A 27,759-nucleotide genomic window follows, 5' to 3' on the forward strand; every position below is an offset into this window, starting at 1 on the left:
AAAGAGTACACCCCTGATTTCGCCCAATTGACGCATAGCCCCGATACATCTCCAAAGGTGTTAAATATGGCAGTGAGCGCGCGCGGAAAACAGGCCAGGTCTCTGACATAGATCAGCAGATCGTCAGCGTACAATGACACCGAGTGCACCCCATCAGATAGGGGGATGCCCCAATCCACGCTAGAAGTACGTAACTGCGCAGCCAAGGGTTCCATCATTAGCGCAAAGATCAGAGGGGAGAGGGGGCATCCCTGCCTGGTGCCTCTTCGCACTCGGATCGGATCCGAGAAAAGTTTGCCAGTGCGTACCCGCGCCACTGGGCAAGAGTGAAGGAGTTCTAGTATTCGGATGTAGTTAGCACCTAGTCCAAATTTTTCCAGAACCTGGACGAGGAAGGGCCATTCCACTGAATCGAATGCTTTCTCAAGATCCAGTATAACACATCCCGATCGCGGCCATCGGGACACAGCCAGGCTCTGCACACGGAATAGTCACCTGATGTTATAAGATGTGCTACGGGTGGGTACAAACCCGTTTTGGTCAGTGTGTACCAGTGTGGGGACCAGAGACGCTAGTCTCTGAGCCAGTGCGGACACCAGGATCTTATAATCCGTGTTAAGGAGGGCCAGCGGTCTATAAGATCCCATATTGAGCCCGTCTCTACCAGGCTTCAAAAGTGAGATCACATTCGCCTCGTTAAGGGTGGGTGGGAGAATGGCATCAGCCACCGCCGCTCTATACATTCGTAGGAGCTCGGGGATGAGGATCATTGAGTAGGCTTTGTAAAACTCCGCAGGCAAGCCATCAGGGCCTGGGGTTTTACCGTTAGATAGGGAGAATATAACGGCCCGGAGCTCCTCTGCCGCGAGAGGCGCGCCCAGTCGTCGCGTTGTGCAACAGTGGCTGTTGGCAGTGGCAGGTCCGATAAGTACTCAGCGATATCATCCCTAGTGGCCTGTAGTCGGGAGCGGTATAGATCCGTGTAGTGACTAGTAAAAGCCTCGTGTATGGCCCTCTGTGTGTACACCACGGTCTCTTGTGCAGTGCGGATCGACATTATCGGTAGTGTTTGAGTGTCCTGCCTAATCAGCCGAGTCAAAAGCTTGCCTGGCTTGTCACTAGCATGGTGTGTGCGCGCCGAGTGTGCGGCATAATGCAGGTTCTTGAGTCTATCTAAGAGTTGGGCATGTTGCGCGCGTGTGGTTATAAATCTCGTGTCGTCGCCCTGCGCTGTTTCCTGTTCGCAATCCAACAGGGTAGACTCCACCCTCGACAGATCCCTATCCACTTGACGTCTCAGTCCCGTCTGTGTGCCCAGACAACAACCGCGTGTGACCACTTTAAATGCGTCCCACTCAACCTGCGGGGTGGATGCAGTATCGGTATTATCCTCAAAGTATAGAAGAATGCGAGACGAGAGTGTTTCCCGGAATGGGGCGTCTAGTAAGACATCTGGCTGAAGCCTCCATGTGGGGATCGGTGGATGTGGGCGTTCCCAGGCAAAGTCAAGTGTGTGAGGGTTGTGATCTGAGTGAGTGCGGCCTAAATAGCAGGTGTCCGTGACATGAGGTAATAGGGCACTAGACAACATATATCTGTCCAGTCTGACGTGTAACGTGTGTGCACCTGAATAATACGAGTACATTCTTACGCTGGGATTGCGAGTACGCCAGACATCGTGGAGATCCCACTGAGCCGCCCAGTCAGCAAATGTTCGCGATGTACCGGTTACCGGTGCACTCGCCAGTGGGGGGAATGAGCGGTCTTGGTGGACATCCAGCACGCAATTATAGTCGCCTCCGAGTAAGAGTGGGACGCCCGGCCATGACGCTAGTGCTGTCGATAACTGCGTAAGAAATCATCCTTGTTCAGTGTTAGGGGCGTACACAGAAGCTATGACTATCTGCTGACCGTCCAGTCTACCCTGCAATATCACATATCTGCCCTCAGGATCTAGTGTGCTGTGAGTGAGAGCAAAGGGGACCCCTGGGCGAATCCATATCAAAGTTCCACGCGCGTGGCGCCGCGGCCAGGGCGACTGACGCTGGAATCTGGGGATCAGGGTTCGATCCCCGGCTCCGGCGGCAGGTTAGCCCAGCACCATGTGACTCTGGGCAATAGCTCGCTTAATCTTCCCGACGGCCCCCAGCGCCTAGAGACCCTTACGGGTGATTGTGCGCTTTACAAATGTGGATTATTAGGCTGAGAAATCTGTGGCATGTAGTTGCCCCCTCCACCTGCGTCGCAGTGTGCGTGACTCATGTTCTGTCAAGTGAGTCTCCTGCAGCAGCGCTATTTGTACTTGGTGTCGTTTGAGATATGAATATACCTGGTAACGTCGCGAGGGGGTATGCATGCCACGCACGTTCCAGGTGCAAAATTTAATAGGAGACATTGCATTGCCATTCCTTCACCTCCAGCCCCCACCACCCATCCCCGACATCCCACCCAACAGTACAAAAGATCAGATTGTCACACCACGACCACCGCAATACTCGCACAGTCCCGCCGCCCTGCAAGCACATAGCAAAGGGGAAGGGAAAAAGTACCAGCCTCATAAACTTGAAAAACATAAACAGAATTCCAAAAGGACAACAGCAGAACATGTTGTCGTCCAAACGCTCTAGCGAGCACTAACAGTTCGTATCTTCAAGGGGGGGTGTACTGAGGTTGTAGTATTAAGTGTACCAAGGATTCATGCAAACAGGGTGAGGGCATAGACTCCCCAACACAGGCAGTTATTGTTTCAATGCCCACCATTAGTGAAAGTCGCCAGTACATGGTGTAGGCAGTCCAAATGGGCCAAGCGCCAGGGAAATGACAGTGGGAGTTGGCGGGGCGCATATAGGCACTCACCTCTGGGGAGGTATGTCTACCTTGCCATACAAACCCGGGATACATCATCATTTGGAGCAGCCATGGGGTATCATTAGTGTATGATACAGCACACAGGTTTACAGAAGGCAGATCCAAATCCCGCCACTGCATCAGGGTATCATCCCCGGAAGTACAGCAGCAAGCTCAGTAGCGTGTAGGACAACAGCTGGAAATATGATGTCATCTTATAAGCGTAGGTCGATCAGTTGTAAAATATTGTCAGTGGAGCAAATCAGCAGTTTGCGGTGTAACGTCTGGAAGATCTGCTGATATTTGGGAGTCTGGTAGTCCGTAAAGGTATTCATCGTCGCTGAGCTGGCGTTCAGGGCTAGTACCCGGGGCAGGGTCTCCCGATAGCGATCCACTGATCTCCGCAACCATGCGGAGGGCCTCCTGTTGTTCGGTTTGCTGATGTTCAGGGGTAGGGCCCACATCTGTGTCTGTATGCGTCGAAGTCGCCGCCGACGGTCTCCTGCGCCGGCGCCGTCGAGCTCCTCTGTCGCGACGCTTCCTCGGGGGCATCCCGCCAGGTTCGGTGTCAACGCCCGAGTCGAGCCAAGACTCCACCGCCTCAGGGGTGTTGAAAAAGTGTGTCTTGTCTTGAGCCACAACACGTAGGTGAGCAGGGAACAGTAAGGAATATTTGAGAGCCAGGCGGCGGAGGTGCTGTTTCACTCCCAGGAATGAGTGTCGTTGACGCTGTACTTGAATCGTGTAGTCTGGGAAGAACATGATTTTCGCGTTATCAACTCTGACTTCAGTGAGCTTCCTCACTTCACGTAGGATGGTGTCGCGATCACGATAATTCAACACACGGATCAGCAGTGGCCTCCGGTTTGAGCCCTAGGGGGGAGGTCGGGTTGGCACTCGATGGGCTCGTTCTACAACAAAGTGCTGCGAGAGGGTACCTTCCGGAAGAATGGCTCTCAGCCATCGCTCCACATGTTCAGGTGCTGCTCTAGGCTCCCACCGCTCCGGTAGGCCCACTATGCGAATATTGTTCCTTCGGGCCCGGCCTTCCGTGTCCTCTGCGCGATCCTCCAGAAATTCCACCCTGTTAAGAAGGTCACGGACGTGCGTGTCTAGTTGGGTGATCTTGGGAGACAGAACTGTCACCGTGGACTCCAGGGTGGTTGTCCGCTCAGAGAGCTTCTTGTGGTCAGCCCGAAGGTGTGTCAAATCTATGGCCACACTGTCAATTTTAGTCTCTAGAGAGGTGCGGGTCAATTGCATTGATTCCTCTAGTCTTTCTTTTGCCGCCAGCATCGTGTCTAGCTTGGAGGCCGTGTGATCCTGCTCAGACTGCTTCATCGTCTTGCCCCTCCCCTGTACGTCACTGGCCAAAGCTCTTGTTTTGGGCCCCGTAGACATGGGAGGCTTCGCCGAGTATAGCCAAGCGTATGTAGCGAAGATCTTATGTGCACATGCGGCAGAGGAGCAGTTCTCTGTAGGGGGGCAGCGTTATATGGCCGCAAGGAAATGGAGTCACCTGCGCTCTGTAGGCACGTTGCGGACAGGTCCACAGTGGGAGTAAGATACGCTGACAAATGGCTCAAGTCCAGGGCTAGCGCGCCATATCCCAGGCGCAAGTAAGGAGCTACAGTGCCAGAGGGTGCCCGGAGTGAAGGAACCCGTGCAGGAGGGGGAGATTCTATCCCTCAAGTGCACACTCGCCCGCCTCCACAGGTGGTAGCTGCAGCGCACCAGTTCGTAATCTCCTGTGGTCCACCCCGCGGCACTGGGCACTCGTCGGTCTCCTCAGGTGCCCCACCGTCCCGCCCACGCACAGGGCACTGGCACCAGCACCTCAGAGGGGGTCACAGCATGGATGGGCAGGTATCGGGACAGCCAATGGGTCCGACGCTGTCTCCACAAGGCAGTATGTGGCGGACGAAGGGCACAGCACACAAAGCAGGTGCGTAGCAGTGATCTGGGCCCAGAGCAGGGGACCGTGCAATAAAAAGCCTCCGTGGCGCGTCAGCGGTAGACCCGGATCGGTCGTGGGGCAAGGCGGCGAGTGGGTCTCAGTTTCAGTCTCTCAATGGCGTCGCCCACCACAGCGCCGGTACTCGGGGGGAGCTGCTCCCGTACCTCAGTGGGGGGGGAGGGGGTTTCAGGCACAACTCACTGCGTTTTTTGCCGTCCCCGGTCCAGACAACAAGTGGTTCTGGGTCGCAGCCGTAGGGTAGGAACCAGCGATCTCCCTCCGTCGAGTGTGGCACTAGGTAGGATCTCGGCCAAGGCGCCGCAGCTTCCCTCGTTTGTCGGCGCTCTGCAGAGTAGGTAGGGAACGTCCCCAGTCTCAAGCGGCCTCAAGCGCCGGCCGGAAGTGGTCGCAGCCGGGGGGCCCGCGTTCAAATTTCAGGGACGTAGTTTATGCCATATAGTCAATCACAGCCCCCGGCAGACAAAGGAGACCCACCGCAAGGCACTCCGCAGCGATTTTCAGTTCAAAAGCGGCAGTCCCAGCGTCGGGGATTTTCGCGGGTAGCAGCTCTGCCTCACGAGCCCCTCCGCGCAGCAAAACAACAGGTGGGGGCCTATCTCGCCTCGTCCCTGCAGGCCCTTCGCTAATCCTCAGGCATAAGCTCCGGTGGTGGAGCCGTCGGGTGTTCCGAGGCGCTGTTCCTCTGCACAGGGCCCAGGCGGCCAGTTGAATCCCCGGCCTCAAGTGTCGCACCACGCCGGCCGGGAGCGCCCGTAGGCAGGGTAGACAGTAGTCCTCTCCGTCGGAGCAGTCCAGCAGGAGCCAGTGGCCCCAAACTTCGTCAGGGGAGAGACGGGTGCTCCATGCACACTCGCTGTCGATCACAAGGCAAATCGGGCAATATTGGCGGAGAAATGGCCTGTGGTAGGGGAGCCTCTTACGGAGCTCTACCCAGGCACGTCTACCACCATTGCGTGCTCAGCCACGCCCCCTGACCCTGTGCCTCATGGGAACAGTCCAGCCCGAACTGCCAAGCCATGCCTTCCCTGGACCGGAAACAAGCTTCCGAGGACCGGTTTCTGGCATTCCAGCCGTCTTCAGCCCGGCTTGCTTGAATCCAGTGGCAAAGTGAGCAAGGGACTCACGTTTGAGCATACCCTGCCACACTTATGGCGGCCAAAGCGGTACAAAAGGGGGTGGTGATGGACGGAGCATCTGAACCAATCAAACACTCACACCCAGTCAAAAGATCTGGGTTTGATCCATCACCGTTCTTTAGCCCACTCTGCCACCCCAGTTCAGACATGGCTATATGCAAATCAGTCTGACCCTGTGCCTCATGGGAACAGTCCAGCCCAAACTGCCAAGCCATGCCTTCCCTGGACCGGAAACAAGCTTCCGAGGACCCGTTTCTGGCATTCCAGCCGTCTTCAGCCCGGCTTGCTTGAATCCAGTGGCAAAGTGAGCAAGGGACTCACGTCTGAGCATACCCTGCCACACTTATAGCGGCCTAAGCGGTACAAAAGGGGGTGGTGATGGACGGAGCATCTGAACCAATCAAACACTCACACCCAGTCAAAAGATCTGGGTTTGATCCATCACCGTTCTTTAGCCCACTCTGCCACCCCAGTTCAGACATGGCTATATGCAAATCAGTCTGACGCTGTGCCTCATGGGAACAGTCCAGCCCGAACTGCCAAGCCATGCCTTCCTTCGACCGGAAACAAGCTTCCGAGGACCGGTTTCTGGCATTCCAGCCGTCTTCAGCCCGGCTTGCTTGAATCCAGTGGCAAAGTGAGCAAGGGACTCACGTCTGAGCATACCCTGCCACACTTATGGCGGCCAACGCGGTACAAAAGGGGGTGGTGATGGACGGAGCATCTGAACCAATCAAACACTCACACCCAGTCAAAAGATCTGGGTTTGATCCATCACCGTTCTTTAGCCCTCTCTGCCACCCCAGTTCAGACATGGCTATATGCAAATCAGTCTGACCCTGTGCCTCATGGGAACAGCCCAGCCCGAACTGCCAAGCCATGCCTTCCCTGGACCGGAAACAAGCTTCCGAGGACCGGTTTCTGGCATTCCAGCCGTCTTCAGCCCCGCTTGCTTGAATCCAGTGGCAAAGTGAGCAAGGGACTCACGTCTGAGCATACCCTGCCACACTTATGGCGGCCAAAGCGGTACAAAAGGGGGTGGTGATGGACGGAGCATCTGAACCAATCAAACACTCACACCCAGTCAAAAGATCTGGGTATGATCCATCACCGTTCTTTAGCCCACTCTGCCACCCCAGTTCAGACATGGCTATATGCAAATCAGTCTGACCCTGTGCCTCATGGGAACAGTCCAGCCCGAACTGCCAAGCCATGCCTTCCCTGGACCGGAAACAAGCTTCCGAGGACCGGTTTCTGGCATTCCAGCCGTCTTCAGCCCGGCTTGCTTGAATCCAGTGGCAAAGTGAGCAAGGGACTCACGTCGGAGCATACCCTGCCACACTTATGGCGGCCAAAGCGGTACAAAATGGTGTGGTGATGGACGGAGCATCTGAACCAATCAAACACTCACACCCAGTCAAAAGATCTGGGTTTGATCCTTCACCGTTCTTTAGCCCACTCTGCCACCCCAGTTCAGACATGGCTATATGCAAATCAGTCTGACCCTGTGCCTCATGGGAACAGTCCAGCCCGAACTGCCAAGCCATGCCTTCCCTGGATCGGAAACAAGCTTCCGAGGACCGGTTTCTGGCATTCCAGCCGTCTTCAGCCCGGCTTGCTTGAATCCAGTGGCAAAGTGAGCAAGGGACTCACGTCTGAGCATACCCTGCCACACTTATGGCGGCCAAAGCAGGACAAAAGGGGGTGGTGATGGACGGAGCATCTGAACCAATCAAACACTCACACCCAGTCAAAAGATCTGGGTTTGATCCATCACCGTTCTTTAGCCCACTCTGCCACCCCAGTTCAGACATGGCTATATGCAAATCAGTCTGACCCTGTGCCTCATGGGAACAGTCCAGCCCGAACTGCCAATCCATGCCTTCCCTGGACCGGAAACAAGCTTCCGAGGACCGGTTTCTGGCATTCCAGCCGTCTTCAGCCCGGCTTGCTTGAATCCAGTGGCACAGTGAGCAAGGGACTCACGTCTGAGCATACCCTGCCACACTTATGGCGGCCAAAGCGCTACAAAAGGGGGTGGTGATGGACTGAGCATCTGAACCAATCAAACACTCACACCCAGTCAAAAGATCTGGGTTTGATCCATCACCGTTCTTTAGCCCACTCTGCCACCCCAGTTCAGACATGGCTATATGCAAATCAGTCTGACCCTGTGCCTCATGGGAACAGTCCAGCCCGAACTGCCAAGCCATGCCTTCCCTGGACCGGAAACAAGCTTCAGAGGACTAGTTTCTGGCATTCCAGCCGTCTTCAGCCCGGGTTGCTTGATTCCAGTGGCAAAGTGAGCAAGGGACTCACGTCTGAGCATACCCTGCCACACTTATTGGCCAAAGCGGTACAAAAGGGGGTGGTGATGGACTGAGCATCTGAACCAATCAAACACTCACACCCAGTCAAAAGATCTGGGTTTGATCCATCACCGTTCTTTAGCCCACTCTGCCACCCCAGTTCAGACATGGCTATATGCAAATCAGGCTGACCCTGTGCCTCATGGGAACAGTCCAGCCCGAACTGCCAAGCCATGCCTTCCCTGGACCGGAAACAAGCTTCAGAGGACTGGTTTCTGGCATTCCAGCCGTCTTCAGCCCGGGTTGCTTGATTCCAGTGGCAAAGTGAGCAAGGGACTCACGTCTGAGCATACCCTGCCACACTTATGGCGGCCAAAGCGGTACAAAAGGGGGTGGTAATGGACGGAGCATCTGAAACAATCAAACACTCACACCCAGTCAAAAGATCTGGGTTTGATCCATCACCGTTCTTTAGCCCACTCTGCCACCCCAGTTCAGACATGGCTATATGCAAATCAGTCTGACCCTGTGCCTCATGGGAACAGTCCAGCCCGAACTGCCAAGCCATGCCTTCCCTGGACCGGAAACAAGCTTCCGAGGACCTATGCCCTAGATACCATAGTGCCATATACTAGAGACGTACATGGGCACACCAGTAGCCAATTAGGAAGGTACCAAGGTACTTAAAACTGTCAAATTTAGGGAGAAAGCACAGAGACGGGGGTACTGGTTAGCAGGATCTCAATCATACTAGTCATAAAGCAGAATAACACCAGCAAAAAGTGGGGGTAACCATGAAAGCAGATCCTACTTTCCTACCCTGCACAAAATGAAGTTTGTTCAGGGAAGAACTTTCGATGTTGAGGTACAGTGCATTACAAAAGTCCGGCTGTGAGGTGACAAGGGCAATAATGACTGCCATGTGCAGTTCCTGTGGAATATAAGGAAAGATATGTTTTAGAGTCCTTATGATGTAAAAGCAAATGGTGGTTGAGCGATTAACCTGTGCATCAAAACTCGTGGCTTTATCAAAGATGACACCAAGGTTTTTAGCTGACTTAACAGGAGCGGGGAGAGGTCCACAGGCTTCGGCCATCAGATGTTACACCAGATGGAATCTTGAGACCCGAACAAAAGCACTTCAGTCTTTTCTGCATTAAACTTCAAAGAATTGTCTTTCATTCAGCAGATAATGCTAGACATGCACTGGTGATTAAACCTCTCTGCCACCAAAGACAGGTCTTTGTAAATATATACAATATTTTGAATATCATCTGCATATGAAAGCACTTGAAACCTAAATTAACACACTATATTAGCCAAAGGGGCCACATAAAGATTAAGATGGGTCGGGTCAAGGATCAGCCCTGAGGCAGCCCACAGAGAAGGCTGAATGCCTTTGCCTTGAAACCACTGCAGCTGACAGTTTGCACCCTATAGGATAATAGAGGAGGCTGACACTTGACCTTTGACTCTGCAAATGTGACAAGATAGGAACAAAATTTGAAGGCCTGTATACAGAAAGTGAGGACTTGTGTAAGAATACATGGAATGATGGTGAACAAGCTTTGCTCCACTGGAGGGACAAACAAATGCTGGCCAGCCTAAAACAAATAAAGCCAGCAAATAGAAAGACAGAAAATGTAAGTTACAAACCAAAAAGTCAATTCGAGGAAATGGGCGGAATGCATTCCCAGGGAAGCCTTCAGAAAGCTACAAGAGGTACTTTTGCAACCAGACAGCTGCACTAGGCTTATGTGGTGACGGTCTAGTCGATGAGGCCACAGGGGGAGTAAGCAGCAGAGAGGCGAGTGAGGAGGGCGGAGACGCCAGACAAGCACCAGGCAGCCCTCCCAACAACGCAATCCCCGTCCAGGCAGGCCCGAGGGGCACGGGCAAGATGGCAACACCGTCCGCTTCTCTCACCCACATGGTGCCCTTCCTTCCCAAAAGAGGAGAACCCAAGATGCCTTGGGAAGACTGGAAGCGATACTTCCAAAACTATTTAGAGGCATTAGAAGAGGAGAGTGAAGTAGCGTACACGAACCAGAGGAGAAGAAAAATACTATTGCATAACCTGGGTCCAGAGGGGCTGAGAGTGTTCGACACCATCTTCAAGGAGCCAAGAGGTGCGACGGATACGGACGTGTTCAGACACGCCATTGAGGACCTAGATGCCCACTACAGGCCAGTGGTTTGTGTGGCAATCGACAGACACAATTTTTTCCAGAGTAAACAAGGAAGCGGAGAGACGGTCGATGAATATGTGGCAGCCCTGCAGAAGTTAGCACTGACGTGCAAATTTGGCACCCTCCACGACGAGCTGGTAAGGGATCAAATCATAATGCACATGTCGAGTACGCACATCCAGGAAAAACTCTGGGTTAACGGCGACGCTCCTCTGAAGGAGGTGTGGGCCTTGGTGAAGAAGGCAGAGATGTCCAAACGGTGTGCACAAGTAGCCAGGAGGGACGCTGGAGGAACACAAACGGTATGCAGAGTCACGCTACACAACAAAGGGTATAATACCAGGCAGCGGGATCTCCCAAGGGGCCAAGACACCAGAAGAGGCCAACAGACGGGAGGGGCAACCCCGAGGACAGGAAAGGGAGGAAGACCAAGTTGCTACCGATGTGGGAGTGCCTCATAAGGCGTGTCCAGCGTTCAGAGCAAAGTGCGCGTTTTGTGGAGTGTTTGGTCACTATGAGAAGGTATGCCGTCAAAAACCCAAGGGAACCACCGTCAAATACATAGACCAAGGAGGTCTGGAAGAGGAAGAATCACGAGCGGAGGAAGATGACCTTGAGGAGATCCTCTACATTGATGCCCAAGTCCTGGACGTAGGATGTAAAGAATCAGACAAACCAAGATTCAACATGCACATTGGAGGAGTACCGATCGACATAATAGCGGACTCAGGAGCCCCCATAACGATTGTTTAAAGACAGGTGTGGTAAGAGAAATTCAGGTTGAAAGTAAAGGAAGAACTGCGTCACATGGATGTGAGACCCGTCACTTACACCGGACAGGGAATACCCATGCTAGGATATTGCCCTTTGCTCTTCGAATTCAAGGGACGCCAAGCCCACTGCAAACTGTACGTAGCGGAAAAGGGGCCATCAGTACTCAGCTGGAAGGATCAAGGTGCGCTGGGGATCCAACTGAATCCAGGAGGTATTGAGAAGGTGTTGCTGATGAAAATGGAGGAAGAACAGGAGGATGAGGCCTGGCGCAGAGAATATCCGGAGGTGTTCAGCGGACAGATAGGAGAATTGGCTAAGTTCACACCGCCCCTGCAGGTTTTAGAACCATACACCAGATCGGCGTTACTCAGTGATGGCAAGGTATGGTCGCAGGATAGAATGGCGAAATGCAGCAAAATCCTGAGATGGGGAGCGGAAGCAGATGAGAGCGTGGAAAGGAATGAAGAGACAGTGAGTGAAGAACGTCGAGAATGGAGACAAGAGCAAGTAGAAGGACCGGCACAGCAAGTGGAGGAGATAGAGAACGAATATGACGGAAGCAACAGAGAGAGCGGGAAAGGAGGTGTTACGTACAGGAAAGGAAGTGAGGATGAGAGACTTGATGAGAAAAGGGAAGGAACTGAGACACGAGGCGTGGTCGTCGTCCCTGACGCACGAGGAGGCGAACTGAACGAGGGAGTGGTGAGGACGAGAGCAGGAAGAATCGTGAGAACTCCCAAGAGGTTCCAGGATTTCAATATGGACTATAAGTAAGAGTGTTTAACCATGTTACTAGTTGTTAGTTGCATAAAGGGGGGAGATATGTGGTGACGGTCTAGTCGATGTGACTAGCGCCGGAACCGGAAGGCCTAAACCGGAACCGGAAGGCGGCCATTTTGTGTTGCGCCGGACGGCTCTGAGAGTCACGTAATCCCGGCGCTCCGGGATAATAAAGAGAAAGTAATCTTACCTTCGAGTCCGAGTGTTACTTTGGGGTGAAATACGGTTCCTACAATGAGACCTAAAAAACTGGACTGGCTTATCTAGTAACCTATGGACCTGGGAATCTTGGTAGCTGTGTATTGTAGGTATTTGGGGAAATGACAAGCCCATGACATGCCTGCAAAGCTGTTCCTTGTCTTTTGACTCCTTCTGTCTTTCCTTGCTTTTCAGGTAAGATCACTTTGCATTCTGGGCTGTTTAAAAGTCACTTAGAAATTATCATGCAATTCTAATAAGTAGCGTATTTCATGGACATGATTGCTATGTTGGCTTAACACAGAGCTACTGAGCTGGGGAACGAAGTTCGAGTCTCGGTGTCGACTCAACATCCTATGATTCTGGGCAAATCACTCAATCTCCCCGTGCCTAAATATTGAAAACATGGATTGGAATGCTATACGTAAGTAAGTTGGCAACTATGCATTTATTTTACCTCGTTTTAGTATATTATTTGAGTAAATCAAATCCTCAAAATCCACAAATAAGAATGTAAAATGGGAACTCCAAGACTGAAGGAGTTATGGGCATGATCTCTTTTGCACCAATAAGATTTATTCAGTAGACTTGGTTGGTAGGAAGCGAACGCAGCGTCCATCTTAGAACAAGAGTAGTTCCGTTTTGTTGTAATTTAGCATTTAAATAGCTTAACAATACAACATTCCTTTTGGTAGATAACAATTCTCCACTGTATTTTAAACGATTTTAGATTAATATACTAGATATTAATTCTAAAAAACATTGTGGTATTGCCACATTTCATGCGAATATATGCATGCTGATAAGTTATATACGATTATCAAAATGAAAAAGAAATGTAGTATTCATTCAATTTTGTTTAAAGCGTTTGTAATGCTGCTACGGTCCAATACGAGAACGCGGAACTGAATACTTTCACGATCAGCAAAGTCATTTTACGGCAGAACTTTGCGTTTCAAGCCTCTTTCTCGCTTTAGATTGGTCTTTTCCGTCATACTCGTTTTAGAGATGTGATTGGCTTTTAAAGAAGCACCCGCCTACTACCAAATACCCAGTTCCATTGCGTATGACGTACGGTTGCTGGGCGAGAGGGACGCTCTGGGCAGTGTGAGTGTGTTTTCTAAAGACAAGACTGCGTGATGGCATTAGACATGGAGCCACTGCTACATGCGTGGAGCTGTTTCCGACGCCGCAAATTTCAGCGGTGTGCCCAGCTTTGCGGAGAGGTTCTGGAGACCGCACCCTATGACCAGGTACAGGGGCAGTTTTGAATTCACTAAATTCATTTCAGACGAGGGCACTCTGTAAACCCATCCGCAACTAAGAGGGCTTCCCTACGTCTTAGTGCAGGGATCGGTGTGTTCAATGTTTGTATACATGTGTGGCCTTAGTGCATGCATTTTATACAAGTCAACTGAAATATCCCAAATATCCCCATTCTGTTCCCTGCTGCCTAGTAATGGGAAGTACTTGGAGCTCGCGCCTTCAGCTCCAGGTGGTCTGGTCTGCCAATGTCTAATGATGCTAGAACTTTTGCTCCTGGTGCTCATGTTGGGCTCGTAATTAAGGTTTTGTTTATCATGCAGATTGCCGTCTTCTATCTAATCACGTTCTTTTCAGTGCACTCCGATATTTGGTTGAGCTGCTCTATAGAATATCGTTGGTATTAATTAGCATCCCAATAGTTCCCAGTCTGCTCTGGGTGCAGTTATAGAAGTATTGCTAAAAACGATCATTTTCTCTGACAGTAGGTCTGACCTATAACTGAAAGTGACTTATCACTCACTAATGAGTAGCATGCATTGTATAATTAATTGTGTATTCTCTCTCACTCTTTCTTGCACTCATGCATTTTTCATCCACTCATTGAACCCTTCTTGCATTTATTCATCTGCAATAAAACGGACACTCAAATTCCCACAAGGATACGGATTGAAAAGTAGTAAAAAGTAAATGTGCCACCACCCAAACTTGGCGCACATATGTTTGCAATACAAAATGACAAATGTGGGAGATGACTGTCTTGAATTTGTATTGTACATTGTGTATCATTGTTTTAAAGTGCCAATGTAGCTTTTATATTTAGAAACAATGTTTTGGACATCTTTGAGCGTATGGTTCATCACTGTTGTACTAAGCCAAGGTGGCCAACGTCATGCTTCTAAACATAGTGACTATCTTGGTTAGGTAAAATAATTATGCACTATCGACAATATCAGTCTAAAGTGGCTTCCCAGTTTAGAAATAGTGGCAGCACAAGATGCAGCACACTGGAGATGAAATGAGGGGCAAGCAAGCAGCCCGATAGGACTGCCTGGGGAGCTGCAGGTTGCCCAGAATTAGGGGTGGGCGGAATTTGCTTTGTCGCACTACTCAAAGCTCTGCAAAATGGTAAAAAATCTTGAAGAGCATGCAAAAGTTCCGCAAACACACAGAATTGCTTGTTCCGCCCGTTCGCGATGCTTTTTTCCTGTTCGTGAATGCTGTTTGCGGGCTCGGGAGAAATATCTTGCGAACACACATTTTGAGAGCAAAAGTTACGCGAAGCTGCGGATCATGGAATTTTTGGCAATTCTGCAAATTCCGCAAGCGGAACAGAATTTACTACCCAGGCCTACTCAAAATACTAGTAGAGCAGAATATACAAAAGGGTATTTGTGAAAGAAAAAAAAATGGAAATATGAATGACTGGCCACTAGCCCAGACAATGAAGTGCACTCATTTTCAGACAGGTGTGCACATTTTATCAGGCCAAATGCTCTTACTCACAGGGTAATATAGCCTGTGGCAGAAATGAATTAAACGAGTGCCCTAGGCAGTATGCTGTGATGGGGGTGAAGCAGAGTAATGATGACATTTGAACAGACAAAAGAGGGCTGGCCAAAAGACCCTCTTTGCATGTTTATCTATTTAGAGTTTTTGTTATGTTTACAATGGTCTGGCAGACACCGCTGCACTTAAATGTAACAAAGATTATCACAGTACTAACTTTCTTTCCCAAAGTGTTAATCTGATGGGGTAACTAACACAAACCCTTGCTTACTAAGTTAATGTTTCACATTCCATGTAACAAAATATCAGCCTACAACCTTTAAAACAATGTAATAACTATCTATCCTTTATAGGGCTATTTCACAATACGTCAGACCTTCTAACTTTGTTGTACCATTTCATAATAAACAGATCAGACCTATGGCATCTGACAAAACCTTCTCCAATGAATCAATCAAGCTTATCACCTTAATCATTGGCTTGTTCCCATAAGAAACTGGTGCCTCTTGTATTGCGCAAAATCTGGCAACCATTAGGAACATTAATTAAATGACAAATCTATACAAAATCACAGTCAGCAAATCCGTAATATTCACAAATATGGTCTTTGATTACACACAAGCTTCAGATTTCTAGATTTACTTGCTGTTCCCCACTTTGGTATAATATAGCCTTACCTACTTTCTCTCAAACCTCTTTGAGATTACTCTGGTCAAACACAAACCTGCAATTTTTACACACCTAATCTGTTTTTCATATTTCTCTACACTGTCTTCTTCATATTTGATTCTAAACGCAGAGTTCTTTACGTTTTTGCACCTAAGTGATTATTTTATGAAAATACCCAGGTCTGATTTACTTAGGAACTCAATTAAATTTTAGATTTATTTGCCTCTACAAAACTCTGAAATTATGGAAAACAATTGTCCCTTTGGTACCAATATCAAAGAAGACAAAATGCTTTTCTTGATATACATTTCTTCAACAATCAATACAGAAATTTGAAAATCACTAAGGTGCAGAAAGTGCCTGGTGCCTCAATATTAGTGATCCTATTATTTAGAAATGTATAAAACAAGTATCATCAATTATAGACACTGACCATGTGCATAATTAAAATCAACATGGACCACGTGTTCATTATCAATGGCGTTTCGATCCCTTGAACATGAAGGATCATCATAAGGACTGAAGAAATGATAGAACCAAGACTGAGTTAAACAAAAGGACAAACAGAAAGAACCCATATATGAATAAAAAAAATACAACATATAAACATATGGATAAAATAACACAGCTGCCGTAAAAGGAATATGCTATATTTTAAGCCTGTGTATTATCATAGCCATAGTTTCTTATCCATACAGAATTGTATGGACAGAGAGAGACGTAATAGGGATGTTTTTAGATTACTATGTGGTAGAATGAAAAGACAACCATTTTACGTACTATTACATTAGTGAAGATAACGAAAGGATAAAAATATAACCTAGGGGCCTGCAGTGCCAACTAGTCCCATAGGGTGTTCCTCAGTGGGGATGGTACTCGGGCTGTGAACAAATACAGAATGGAATAAGGGACGACGCAGCTGAAGACGATGTATGAAGGATATACAGCGAGAGTCCCAGGTGGAGGAGAAGGAGGAGGAGGAGGAGGAGGAGGAGGAGGAGGAGGAGGAGGAGGAGGAGGAGGAGGAGGACGAGGAGGAGGAGGAGGAGGAGGACGAGGAGGAGGAGGAGGAGGAGGACGAGGAGGAGGACGAGGAGGAGGACGAGGAGGAGGACGAGGAGGAGGACGAGGAGGAGGACGAGGAGGAGGACGAGGAGGAGGAGGAGGAGGAGGAGGAGGAGGAGGACGAGGAGGAGGAGGAGGACGAGGACGAGGAGGAGGAGGAGGACGAGGAGGAGGAGGACGAGGAGGAGGAGGAGGAGAGTGGGGGGGACTGACCTTGAATCAGCCTGCTGGAGAGGAGGAGGGGGAGATCTCCATGATGGGGATCTCTTGAGGGAGATGTAACAATGGATGCGCTACTTGAGGAATGATCCGATCGCCAACCGATGCAAGTTTACATGACATACAGGCATGCCAGGGACCCCTCCTTAAAGAGTTGAGACCAAGGCAGGACTTGGTCATCATTTGTGGACAGCCCGAGAACCTGGGGCATCATAGTTCTGCTTGTATGCAGAAAAAAGAGGGAAATGTTCTAACCCTGTTGAGTAATTCAGTATTGCCCCTTAGGTCTAGGCATAGCCTTTCTGAGAAGGGTAGGTTGCAGGCGCAACTTCTCCTGGGACCACTTATATCTGCAGCTACATATGGTACTTTGCCTAGACCTAAGGGGAAATACAGAATTACTAAACAGGGTTGGAACATTTCCCTCTTTTTTTCTGCATACAAGCGGGTATAGCAGACATTAGTCTATTATTTGGTAATATCTAATTCTTGTCACATAGGTGTAGGGCAGGGATTTTCTTGGTCCTGCTTAAATGCTGTGGGTCCATCCTGGGCCATCAAGGCGTTAAACATGTGTACCCTACAACACTCAATGTGAGGCTGCCACGATTCATAGATCTCAGTTGACAGCACTCGCTCATCCTTTATATCTCTGTTAAGGGGACAACTTTATTAAAATTGGAGAGGTACCCCTTAGTCAGTTTTAATTTACACACCACTTAATCTGGCACACCACCCTGCACTCACCTTTCCCTCACTCATCATTACAGCAAAAACAGAAGAACTCCGACAAAGAGCCCTCCGGTGGGGCCTGTCGGGCATTGCAGTGCTAGACCGACGAGGAGCAAGCCCAGTGATCAAGCATGAAACCCATTCAGGTGTGTGAGGGCTCTATCTTCTGATCATTAGGACTCCCTTCCTCTGCAGGGTTCCACCTTTTATTTCTTAGATTTTTCTCTCTTTGTAGGAACAGCCCCTCTATTCATGTATTACTATGATTAGATGGGAGCATGGGTGCTGGACCTTTATAAGCTCATAGTCCTTCCTCTTTTGATTAGCCATTAATTTCTCATATACATATAATGTAAATAAGAAGTTACCCTCTATTTCCTTTTAGAAAATGTAATTTTTTTTGTTAAGAGCTTTTATGTTTACGTCCTCAAATACTCTTCTATCTAATGTCCTGTAATCACTGACCGCTGGATAATATGTATTTAACTTTTGGTGTTTAAGCACGAAATTAGCTAGCAATATATCAGAACAACTTGTCATTTCTGTACATTTTGTGCATAAAAAATAACAAAAAAATGAGATGAATTATTTTCAGTGGGAAAGCCTGCCTTTGCTTATTTTTTTTTATTTTTACAAATGAGTTACCAAGGGGAAAACGGAATGTGCTGTATCAGGCTGGTTGAAACACAGTCTGTAATTTGTCTTACCCTTTCTTTACCTCATTGTTCTATATTAATTATTACAATGAATTATTCCAATATGTTGTTCCCAATTTAAAATGTTTCCCTTACTGCAATGTTTTTTACATACTTCGAAATGTTTAGGCGTTGACCGAGCTGGTTTGATTGCTCTTAATAAATCTGCTGGTATTGCGGAGGTCCAAAAAATAGTGTGTGTGTGTGTGTGTGTAAGTGTGTGTGTGGTTTTTACAGTGTTCCTCCCTATTTAGTACGTTTAAAAAAAATGTGGGCATCTGATGGCCTGTTGCTGCGTATAGGCACATAAAAAGTGTATGTACAAAAGCTATCCTCTAACTGTCTTTTTTTGACAAGTAATACATTGAAAAATATCCTTTACTTCAGTTTGAAAGTTCCCTGGGCAAGATCATGTAGATCATAATATGCTCTAATTTCGACTATTTGTTGCAAAGTTTACAAAATGTATCGGGCTGTTTCTTCTGGTTGCTTCGCTTTATTACACTTTTTGTAGCTTTTATGTTGTTTCAGAATTGCCCATTACATTATACAGCTTACAGAGAGCTAGGTGTGCAGGCAAATATACTGATATACAATGGTGGCAGTTTTATTAAAATCTAGACACCTCATTTGTGAATGAGGTTTACCAAGCTAAATGCAGTCATATACCACAGAAAAAATATAGTTCACTTTTGTATAGGCTACACTTTGTTTACAAAGGTGTTGTGATTGGTCTAACTCACTTGTGTGAAACCTGCATACTTGTAAGTTTTATATCCAAACAGTGAAAGGGTGCCTTCCGAAGGCCTGGGGACCCGTGCACTGTAGAGGCTGCAGGGCCCTGCATTATGCATTATTTTGTGGCTGACTCCTTTCATGAGGACAATGTGCATATATACTTTGCTACATTACATCCTGCCCATGTCTCGAAAGAAACTAGCAGTGTGCCTTTTTTAGGTCAAGCCAAGCGTTGTATTTACTAAAGGGACTGTGATCCTGCCTCCTGCTTGCCATAGGTTCATTCCAGCGTCGCTCTTCTTTGCTGCTTCCTAACTCGAGAGGAAGAATGTGGTCCAGTCCAGGGCCTTCTCTTGGATCCTGGCATCGTTTAGGCGTGTTCGTAGTGTGCGGTGGCAGACCGTGTCGAAGGCGGCTGATAGGTCCAGGAGGATGAGGGCTGCTGTTTCTCCATTGTCTAGCAGGGTCCTGATGTTGTCGGTGGTGGCAATGAGGGCGGTTTCGGTGCTGTGGTTGCTGCGGAACCCGGACTGGGATGGGTCCAGGATGCTGTTCTCCTCGAGGTAGCGGGTCAGTTGTTGACGATTTTTTCGGTGACCTTCGCCTGGAACGGGAGCAGGGAGATGGGTCTGAAGTTCTTGAGGTCCTTGGGGTCCGCCTTGGGTTTCTTGAGTAGGGGGTTGATCTCGGCGTGCTTCCAGCTTTCCGGGAAGGTTGCTGTCTCGAAGGAGATGATGATTACTTTCCGGAGATGGGTGCGATGGTTGTGCTGGCTCTGTTGCAGATGTGGTGAGGATAAGGGTCTAACGGTGATCCGGAGTGGATGGTGTTCATGATCTCGCTGGTTTCCTCGTTGTTGATGCTGGTCCAGGAGAGCAGGTGGTTGGTGCAGGTGATGGTCGTGGGGACGGTGGTTGTCGGGGCGGTTGAGGTGTTGAATCTGTCATGGATGTCGGCGATCTTGCGGTGGAAGAAGGTGGCCAGTGAGTCACACAAGTCTTGCGAAGGTGGGATGTCGTTGGTGTTGGAGCAGGGGTTGGAGAGTTCCTTCACGATGTTGCAGAGCTCTTTGCTGTTGTGTGTGTTGTTATCTAGGCGATCTTTGAATGACGCCCCTTGGCGGATCTGATGAGATCGCGTCTCATCTCGCCACCTCTCCTCTACTTTCTGTGTCCCAGCAACCCCAGGGACAGACTCCCTGTCCTGCAGCATGGGGATTGGTCCGAGCAGACAGAAGAGACGCCCTGCTCAGACCAGGGAGTCTGTGGGGTTTCTCCAGCCCGGCTGCTCAATGCAGCTGAACTAGAGAAAACCTTAGTACGCATGTGTGTTTTGGTCGGTCTGAGACGGCCGGCCAAACACACATGAGCACTTAGAGAGTGGAGTGCACTAGCACTCCTCCTCCCACATCCCATGCCTCGGCCCCGCCCCTCCCAACACAGCTGGCTAAGAGCTGGCAAATGTAAAATAAAACTGTGCAAGAACAAAGTTTTATTTTACATTTGCTTGCTTTGAGCCAGGCAGTGGGGCGACTCTCCTCTGCCATTGCAAAGGACTCGCCACTGGTGAGCGAGAAATGGAAAATTTGCACCATTCTCGAAATAAAAGTTAAAGAACGTAAGGTAACTAACTCAACTAGCTGTTTCATTTACTGCTTCTGTGGTTCGTGCCACAGCCTAGAGACTCCTAGCCCCCCAAAAAGCAAAATGGTGCTTTGCAAAGAATATGTGTATTTTGACAGATGGGTAACAGCTCTCGCATAGCAATATTTATTTTGTTTATTTTTTGTTTTTTTTATACATCGCAAACTTGCACCAAAGACATCAGTGTGCTTTATAAGATAGCAGGAAAAACATTCTGCTGAACATCATAAAACATCCAGAAAAGAAGGAACTAATACCAGCAAGGACGTTTGCAGCAAGTAAATAATATGCACGACGGAAACCAGCTTGAAAATTATTTTCATTTTTTTTACATTTTTCCTTCGTGACCTGCCCTTAGCTCACTTCTAAGCTTTGCCTTTCCCCGTTTCTAGTGTATTTTCCAACCTCCAAGTTCATAAAACACGTGCAGCCTGCAATTTATCACACCAACATTGTTTTCGCTAGTGTTGTTGCTGAACGTTAAGCCACATCTACTGTCTAGAAAGTGACCATTTGCTAAAAACCTTGTATATTTGTCTGTAAACGCGCTTATTAACTGACCCTATTTAAAAGGCAATGTACGTAGTCTGTGTTCATGCTTATTCATCTTTTTACGCTGTCCCTATTGCAACAGCGCGGTGGCCGAGTAAATTATAAATATGCACCCTCATCTGTATATTAATGCAGGTACATGTTGTGCGTGCTCCAGAGGTTGTGTGCACACGTATTGCCACCTTTAATCCAGACCGATTGGCTTTAACTAATGTTTTATTTTTGTGTTCAAACCTTTTTTCTGCATAAAGCAATGCATCTAACACTGGGACTCGGGCCACCTAAATTCTTGCTGCAGGCATAATGTGCTGGGTCTTGTGGCAAGAACCCGGAGCATCTTAAACCTCCAATTCAGAACCACCCAAGCTCTGACTCAGTCTGCTTTTGGTACTGAAAGCAACTTATGGAAACCATCACCTTCACATCCAGCAGTTCAACCCAACCTCCTGTCTTTTAGCAAGCTACTGAAAACACCATCTTTTTTTCTCCACTAATTTGTCTCTGAAGTTCCCCGCACTTACCCTGGCAGATGCCTTTATGATGTTATTTTTTAAATGTTCTTGCTCCTTCTAAAGTACACTATTAGCTCATAGGTAAAGTTGTAAATAAAAACTACTCACAACATTTACTTCTGCACAGATGAAGGAACGTTTGAAGTGTGCATTTGAGTCACAAGGCCGCCTTTATTTGCACTTGGAGACTCTTTTGCATAGCTGTATTTCAAAGCAAAGGCTGGATAGGCCTTCTCAGACAGGTGGGCATGTTCAGTGCTATTAGAATATTAACCAATTGTTGGACCTGGCCCTTTTGGCAGGTTCACCCGAGACTTTTTTTTGCTTTTTCCTAGTCTGTTTCTGGAACCTGGGTTGGTGATTTTAGGCCTCTGCGCACTTTTTCACTGTGGTACAGTGTAAAGTGCGTGTGCTCTCTGTGTATGTGTGGTGAGTGACCTGCCCTCCCATAGGAATGAATGGGGAATATGTATGCCCATGGTAGTTCCTGATGTGTGGGGAGTGCAGGGTCGAGTTTGATATATGTGAACTCGTGAGATTGAATGCTGCGTAATGGTGTATGCGGCATGGTTGTGTCTAGTCTAGAAGTGCCACTTTTAGAAGTTGGCATATTTGTGTAGTGAGTCTGCTGGCACGTGATTGGCTGGTGAGCCTGGTCCAGGAGTGCCTGGGCCTGCTTGTGGATTGACTGTCTGGTTTGAGTGTGACAGGGGCTGCAGAGCCCCAGGAGGTTGTCTGAGTCAGCCCGTGGATGAAAGGCAGCATCTGCTGCCAGGGAAGTGGGAGGAGATTAGCACCTGATAGTGAAGGGCTGTGCCTGCCTGCCACAATGCTGGCTCCACCCCCCCGCTGGGCGACTGTCACCTCTGTCCCTGATACTGAAGGGACTTCCCTATAACCAGTCCTAGCTGGTTCTCACACTGCCTACACAAAGACTTCAAAGACTTTTCTGTGTATAAGAAGGGGTTGTGCCCCCTTCCAAAATGTTCTTGTTTCCAGCTTGAATCAACCAGGGGCGTGCTGCTGCTTGGGCTCAGGGGAAGGCTTGCCTCCCTGAGCCCTGCCCAGCCCCTGGACTCCTGATGGACTTTTCCTGCTGGGGGCTATGCTGCTCCCTCTTATTCCTGGACTACTGAGGTCCTGGACTACTGAAGGACTTTTTATTTGCTTTATTGTGGCCTCTAGCGCTTTGGAGCGCCTTATCTCTCCCCCAGCGCCTTATGTTGTTCAAGAAGCGCTGTATTTCATTTATAGCGCGGAGAGCGCTTTCGTTTTGACCCCAAGCGCTTTGTAGCGCTTTTATTGTTTTTATCGAGGGTGCCACCCCTCGGATCGTGATTCCCCGCCTGCCTAAGCGGGTCCGCTGCGCTGCCCGCAGCGACCCGGAAGTGGTTGGCCGGCCGGCCAATCCTAGCGCGACCGGCCGGAAGTCCCGCCCCCGCAGCCCGGGTGCCGAAAAATGGAGCCGCGAGGCGAGAGGAGAAGAGGCGGAGAGTGGCGATGGCCGCCCGGGGCCCTCGTGATCTGGAGGGAGCCCCGGGAGAAGAGGAGGAAACGTCGCCTGCTGCTGGGGCTTCCGTGTGCTGAGGGAGCCCCGTGGAGAGAGAGAAGACGGCGCGCCGGCCCGGTGGAGCGCGGTGCAGTGAATCCCTGCGAGGCTCTCAGGAGTGAGAGAGCCCTGCCCGCTGCCACCACCGAGAGAAGCGCTGCCACATCGAAGGAAGAGGAGCCCCTGCCCCCGCAACCGCCCGGTGAGTGTTAGAGGGCTGAGGGGGGGCACGGGGTGGCCAAGTGGTGCTGCCGTTGACGGGCCATGATGCTCCTGATAGTTAGGGCGGCCCCGAATGGCAGTGGGCCGCCCCACCGTTCTTCCCGAGTCCACGACGAGAGGGGCAATTCTCTGTTAGAGCCGCAAAGGCTCTGGGGGCATTTCTTGAGAGCCCACGAGAGGCTCAGGGCCCAGATCGTGTTTAGAGCCACGGAGGCTCTAGGGGGCACATCGTTATTTAGAGCCCAGTGAGGCTCTTGAGGGCAGTTGTACTTACGAGCCCAGCGAGGCTCGAGGGGCCATTGTGTGCAGAGCCTGAGGGGTCCAACGGCCATATCTAGTTTAAGAGCCTGTGTGGCTCCAACATTTGGGGCATGTGATGCCCAGAGCCTGTGTGGCTCCAGCGTTTGGTCATGTTTAGTTAGAGGGGGCGCCGGGGCCCATTGCCGGTGCCCGCCGCCTCCTGCCTGCGAGGAATTTGTTTTTAGAGCCTGTGTGGCTCCCACAATTGGCGCAGGTTGTGCCTAAGGGTCAGTGAGGGCCCTGGCGCAGTTTTGAAGATCCCCAGCTGCCCAGCAATTAGTGGGCAGCTGCACCGTTTAGGTTTTGGGATGTTCCCAGGTGCCCAGCAAGTAGTGGGCACCTGCCACGTTTAGGCCCCTGACATTAAGACACAGGGCGTCCTAGCCCCAACAAGGCCAGTTGGCCTAGGGACTGCCACAGGTGGTGGCTTATGTAGGTTTTGGCGCAATTGTGTGGTTTTTCCTTGCACCTCTGAATGTTTTTAGACATCATGTGATTTTTGCGCTATTGTATTGTTCTGGTACCTCTGAATGTATTTTATTGCATCATGTGCTTGTTCTTAACACCGCTGAATGTTTAGGTTTATGCATCATGTGTTTCCCTTTACTGCTCCTCTGAATGTATATTTATGCATCATGGGTAATGTGTTCTTTCCTAGACTCCTAAATGCTGTGTGATACCTAGGTGGTTTTCCTTTACTATTTCTAAATGTGTTGATTCTGACAGTGACCCTTGTGGCCCTGACTTGTAAATAATCCCTTATGAATATTGCCCGTGCCAGTTGGCACAATGTACATGTGTGATTTCTATCTGATGTGTGTTTACAATACAAAAGTTATTTTCATATAACCTTTTGTGGTGTGCCTAGGATGTTGTTGCTGTTGTGTGCTGGCGCAGATGCTTTACACATTGCCTCCGAGGTTAGCCTCACTGCTTGTGCCAAGCTACCAAGGGGGTGAGCAGGTGTTATCTTGGCGTGTGACTCCCTCGCCCTGACTAGAATGGTGGTTTCTGCCTGGCTTTGGCGTCAGCCTTAGCCTACCAGAAATAGCCAGTTCTAACATTGTTGGTCAGCGGTGCGGATTTGGACTTGTGTTTGCGCAGTGCCACAGCGACAACTGGCTACATTACAAAACTCTGCATTTTTCAGATAGTCACATGTTTGGGATTATTGTTTATGATTTTGTTTTTCCTCAAGAGTGTCATTTTCAGATGGTGTTCCTGCGCTTTATGTTTAGTGGCAGATGAGAGAGAATGACAGGGCGGGACGCCAGTAGAGGGGGAGGTTCCCATAGATTAGGAATCCCTTGCTGGGTCCAGTGTCCAATCCCTATTCCTGTTCCTGTGTGGGTAGATGGAAGAGAGGGAGTGTGGAGGAGAAATGGCTTGCTTGGGAGGGTGGTTATCCCCTGAGTGTAGTGTGTGTGTCTGGATTCCCCAGTACGATAGGATCCAGTGGTGGCAGCTTAAATGTGTCCAGTGCGTGAAGTCCCATTCCCAGTTCCCAGAGTATGGTGCCTGGTGCTCAGTAAGAGGGTACAGGTTGAGAGTCAGGGGCAGTGAGGAACTGTCTCACCAGTCTGGAGGGGGAGTGTGTGGATGAGTGGTGTCTTGAACTGGAGGAGTTGGTGTGAGTTTTTTTAAGGAGCTTGCACGTGAGGTGTACCTCTGGTGGTGTGCAGGAGGTCCTGCAGAGGCATTGGACAAGAAGGTGGATGTCTGGCGGTGTGCTAGATGTCTTGCAGAGGCATTAGGGAGTGATTCTAAAAGTAGTGGCTTGTGTATCTGATGATCCTGTGTAGGTGAAGAGGTTCATGTGTAGCCCAGCTAGGTCCCATTAGGATGGTAGGGGTGTAGTGGCTCGTGTCCTGTCTCAGTGGAGGCGGAGTGAGTGTGGGACGGTGTGTCCCACGTTGGCCTGAAACCCTGTCTCAGGGCCTGGAGGGTTCCCTAAGGGAGCGCCAGGTCAGGGGACTAGGCTGTACTTACAAGTCATTTGAGGAGGATCTTCCTGTGTCTAGAGGACGGGGAGTGTCTGTAACCAGAACTCCGGCGGTCCTGGTGTTGGGCTGTACCGCTCCTAAGTGGAGGGTGCAGAAGTCCTGGTTCGCTGGGCATTTGACCGTCTAGAGTGCTTGACCATTTGTGGGGTCTCTGGAGGTTGTTCTCTGAGGAGGGGGGAGGCCAGGTTCAGGTTCAGCCTGACCTGGAGGGAAGGGCATCTGTAATCAGTCCTGACCTGGTGTTTGGCTTCTAGGGGTACCGCTCCAAGGTGGGAGGGTGGAGAACTTTGGAAGGGGGTGCAGAGGGACGGTGTCCTTACTTCTAACCCCGGTGCAACCTGAGGGTTTAGATCCTAGGTTGGGAGATTAGGAAGCTTCCAGGTAAAGAGGAATCTCTACCAAAGTAGATCAGCTGAAGAGATTGAGGGGGCTGCCCTTGCTGTGTGTTCTGGGGCCCACCTGCAGTCTGTTGTTTCTACTAAGGTGGAGGAAAGGGAATTTTGCTGTGTGCTGTGTCCCCCCCACCTGCTTGAAGAGGGACTGTGCTGTGTGCTTTGTACCTCAGGAGTGAAATAGTTTCCAGGTGGTAGACCAGTGATGGAGTGAGGTCCTGATCTGGTAGGAGAGTTGTGTTCTGGTGAGTGCTTCCCTGTTAGGGTGCGGGAACCCAGAAGTAGAGGTAGGGTGGGGCATTCTTGCCCGTGACCTCTGGTTAGCCTGAGGGTGTGGTCCCTAGGTTGAGGGATCAGTGGTAGTTGTAGCTACACTGTGAAGGAGAGTGGAGAATGGCTATTGTGTGCCAGGGGTTACTGCCCCCCACTCTGTGAAGTGGTTAGGACCTGTGACATTTGGATGGCCTAGGGCCTGTTCCTGGCTGTGGATGACTAGTGTGTACCAGTGGGGTACCCTAGTTGTGCCAGAGAGCTTTTGTTGAGGGAAATCTATGTGGGTTCAGAGTGGCGGAAAACTGGAAGGTGTCCCTGCCGTGCGGGTCCGTTTTTTGTCGCCCAAAGCAAGGAAGCCCATCAGTGGAGTGATTGGTCTACCCTGCGTTTTGGCTGGAAGGGGGTTGTGTTGGACCTGGCCCTTTTGGCAGGTTCACCCCGAGACTTTTTTTTGCTTTTTCCTAGCCTGTTTCTGGAACCTGGGTTGATGATTTTAGGCCTCTGCGCACTTTTTCACTGTGGTACAGTGTAAAGTGCGTGTGCTCTCTGTGTATGTGTGGTGAGTGACCTGCCCTCCCATAGGAATGAATGGGGAATATGTATGCCCATGGTAGTTCCTGATGTGTGGGGAGTGCAGGGTCGAGTTTGATATGTGTGAACTCGTGAGATTGAATGCTGCGTAATGGTGTATGCGGCATGGTTGTGTCTAGTCTAGAAGTGCCACTTTTAGAAGTTGGCATATTTGTGTAGTGAGCCTGCTGGTACGTGATTGGCTGGTGAGCCTGGCCCAGGAGTGCCTGGGCCTGCTTGTGGATTGACTGTCTGGTTTGAGTGTGACAGGGGCTGCAGAGCCCCAGGAGGTTGTCTGAGTCAGCCCGTGGATGAAAGGCAGCAGATGCCAGGGAAGTGGGAGGAGATTAGCACCTGATAGTGAAGGGCTGTGCCTGCCTGCCACAATGCTGGCTCCACCCCCCCGCTGGGCGGCTGTCACCTCTGTCCCTGATAATGAAGGGACTTCCCTATAACCAGTCCTAGCTGGTTCTCACACTGCCTACACAAAGACTTCAAAGACTTTTCTGTGTATAAGAAGGGGCTGTGTCCCCTTCCAAAATGTTCTTGTTTCCAGCTTGAATCAACCAGGGGCGTGCTGCTGCTTGGGCTCAGGGGAAGGCTTGCCTCCCTGAGCCCTGCCCAGCCCCTGGACTCCTGATG

General features: G+C 49.8%; 1 protein-coding gene across 1 annotated transcript in view; it reads left to right on the top strand.

Moving 5' to 3' along the window:
* The first annotated feature begins 13,273 nt into the window (after positions 1–13,273).
* The window catches only part of TTC8 (tetratricopeptide repeat domain 8), a 340,270-nt gene continuing 325,784 nt past the window's right edge, over positions 13,274–27,759 (top strand). The window contains exon 1 of the mRNA XM_078660024.1: positions 13,274–13,464. Within this exon, the coding sequence (XP_078516150.1) occupies positions 13,351–13,464 (114 nt within the window). The 5' untranslated portion in view covers positions 13,274–13,350. The remainder of the gene's footprint in view (positions 13,465–27,759) is intronic.

Source organism: Lissotriton helveticus, chromosome 9, assembly GCF_964261635.1.
Source record: "Lissotriton helveticus chromosome 9, aLisHel1.1, whole genome shotgun sequence".
Classification (NCBI taxonomy): domain Eukaryota; kingdom Metazoa; phylum Chordata; class Amphibia; order Caudata; family Salamandridae; genus Lissotriton; species Lissotriton helveticus.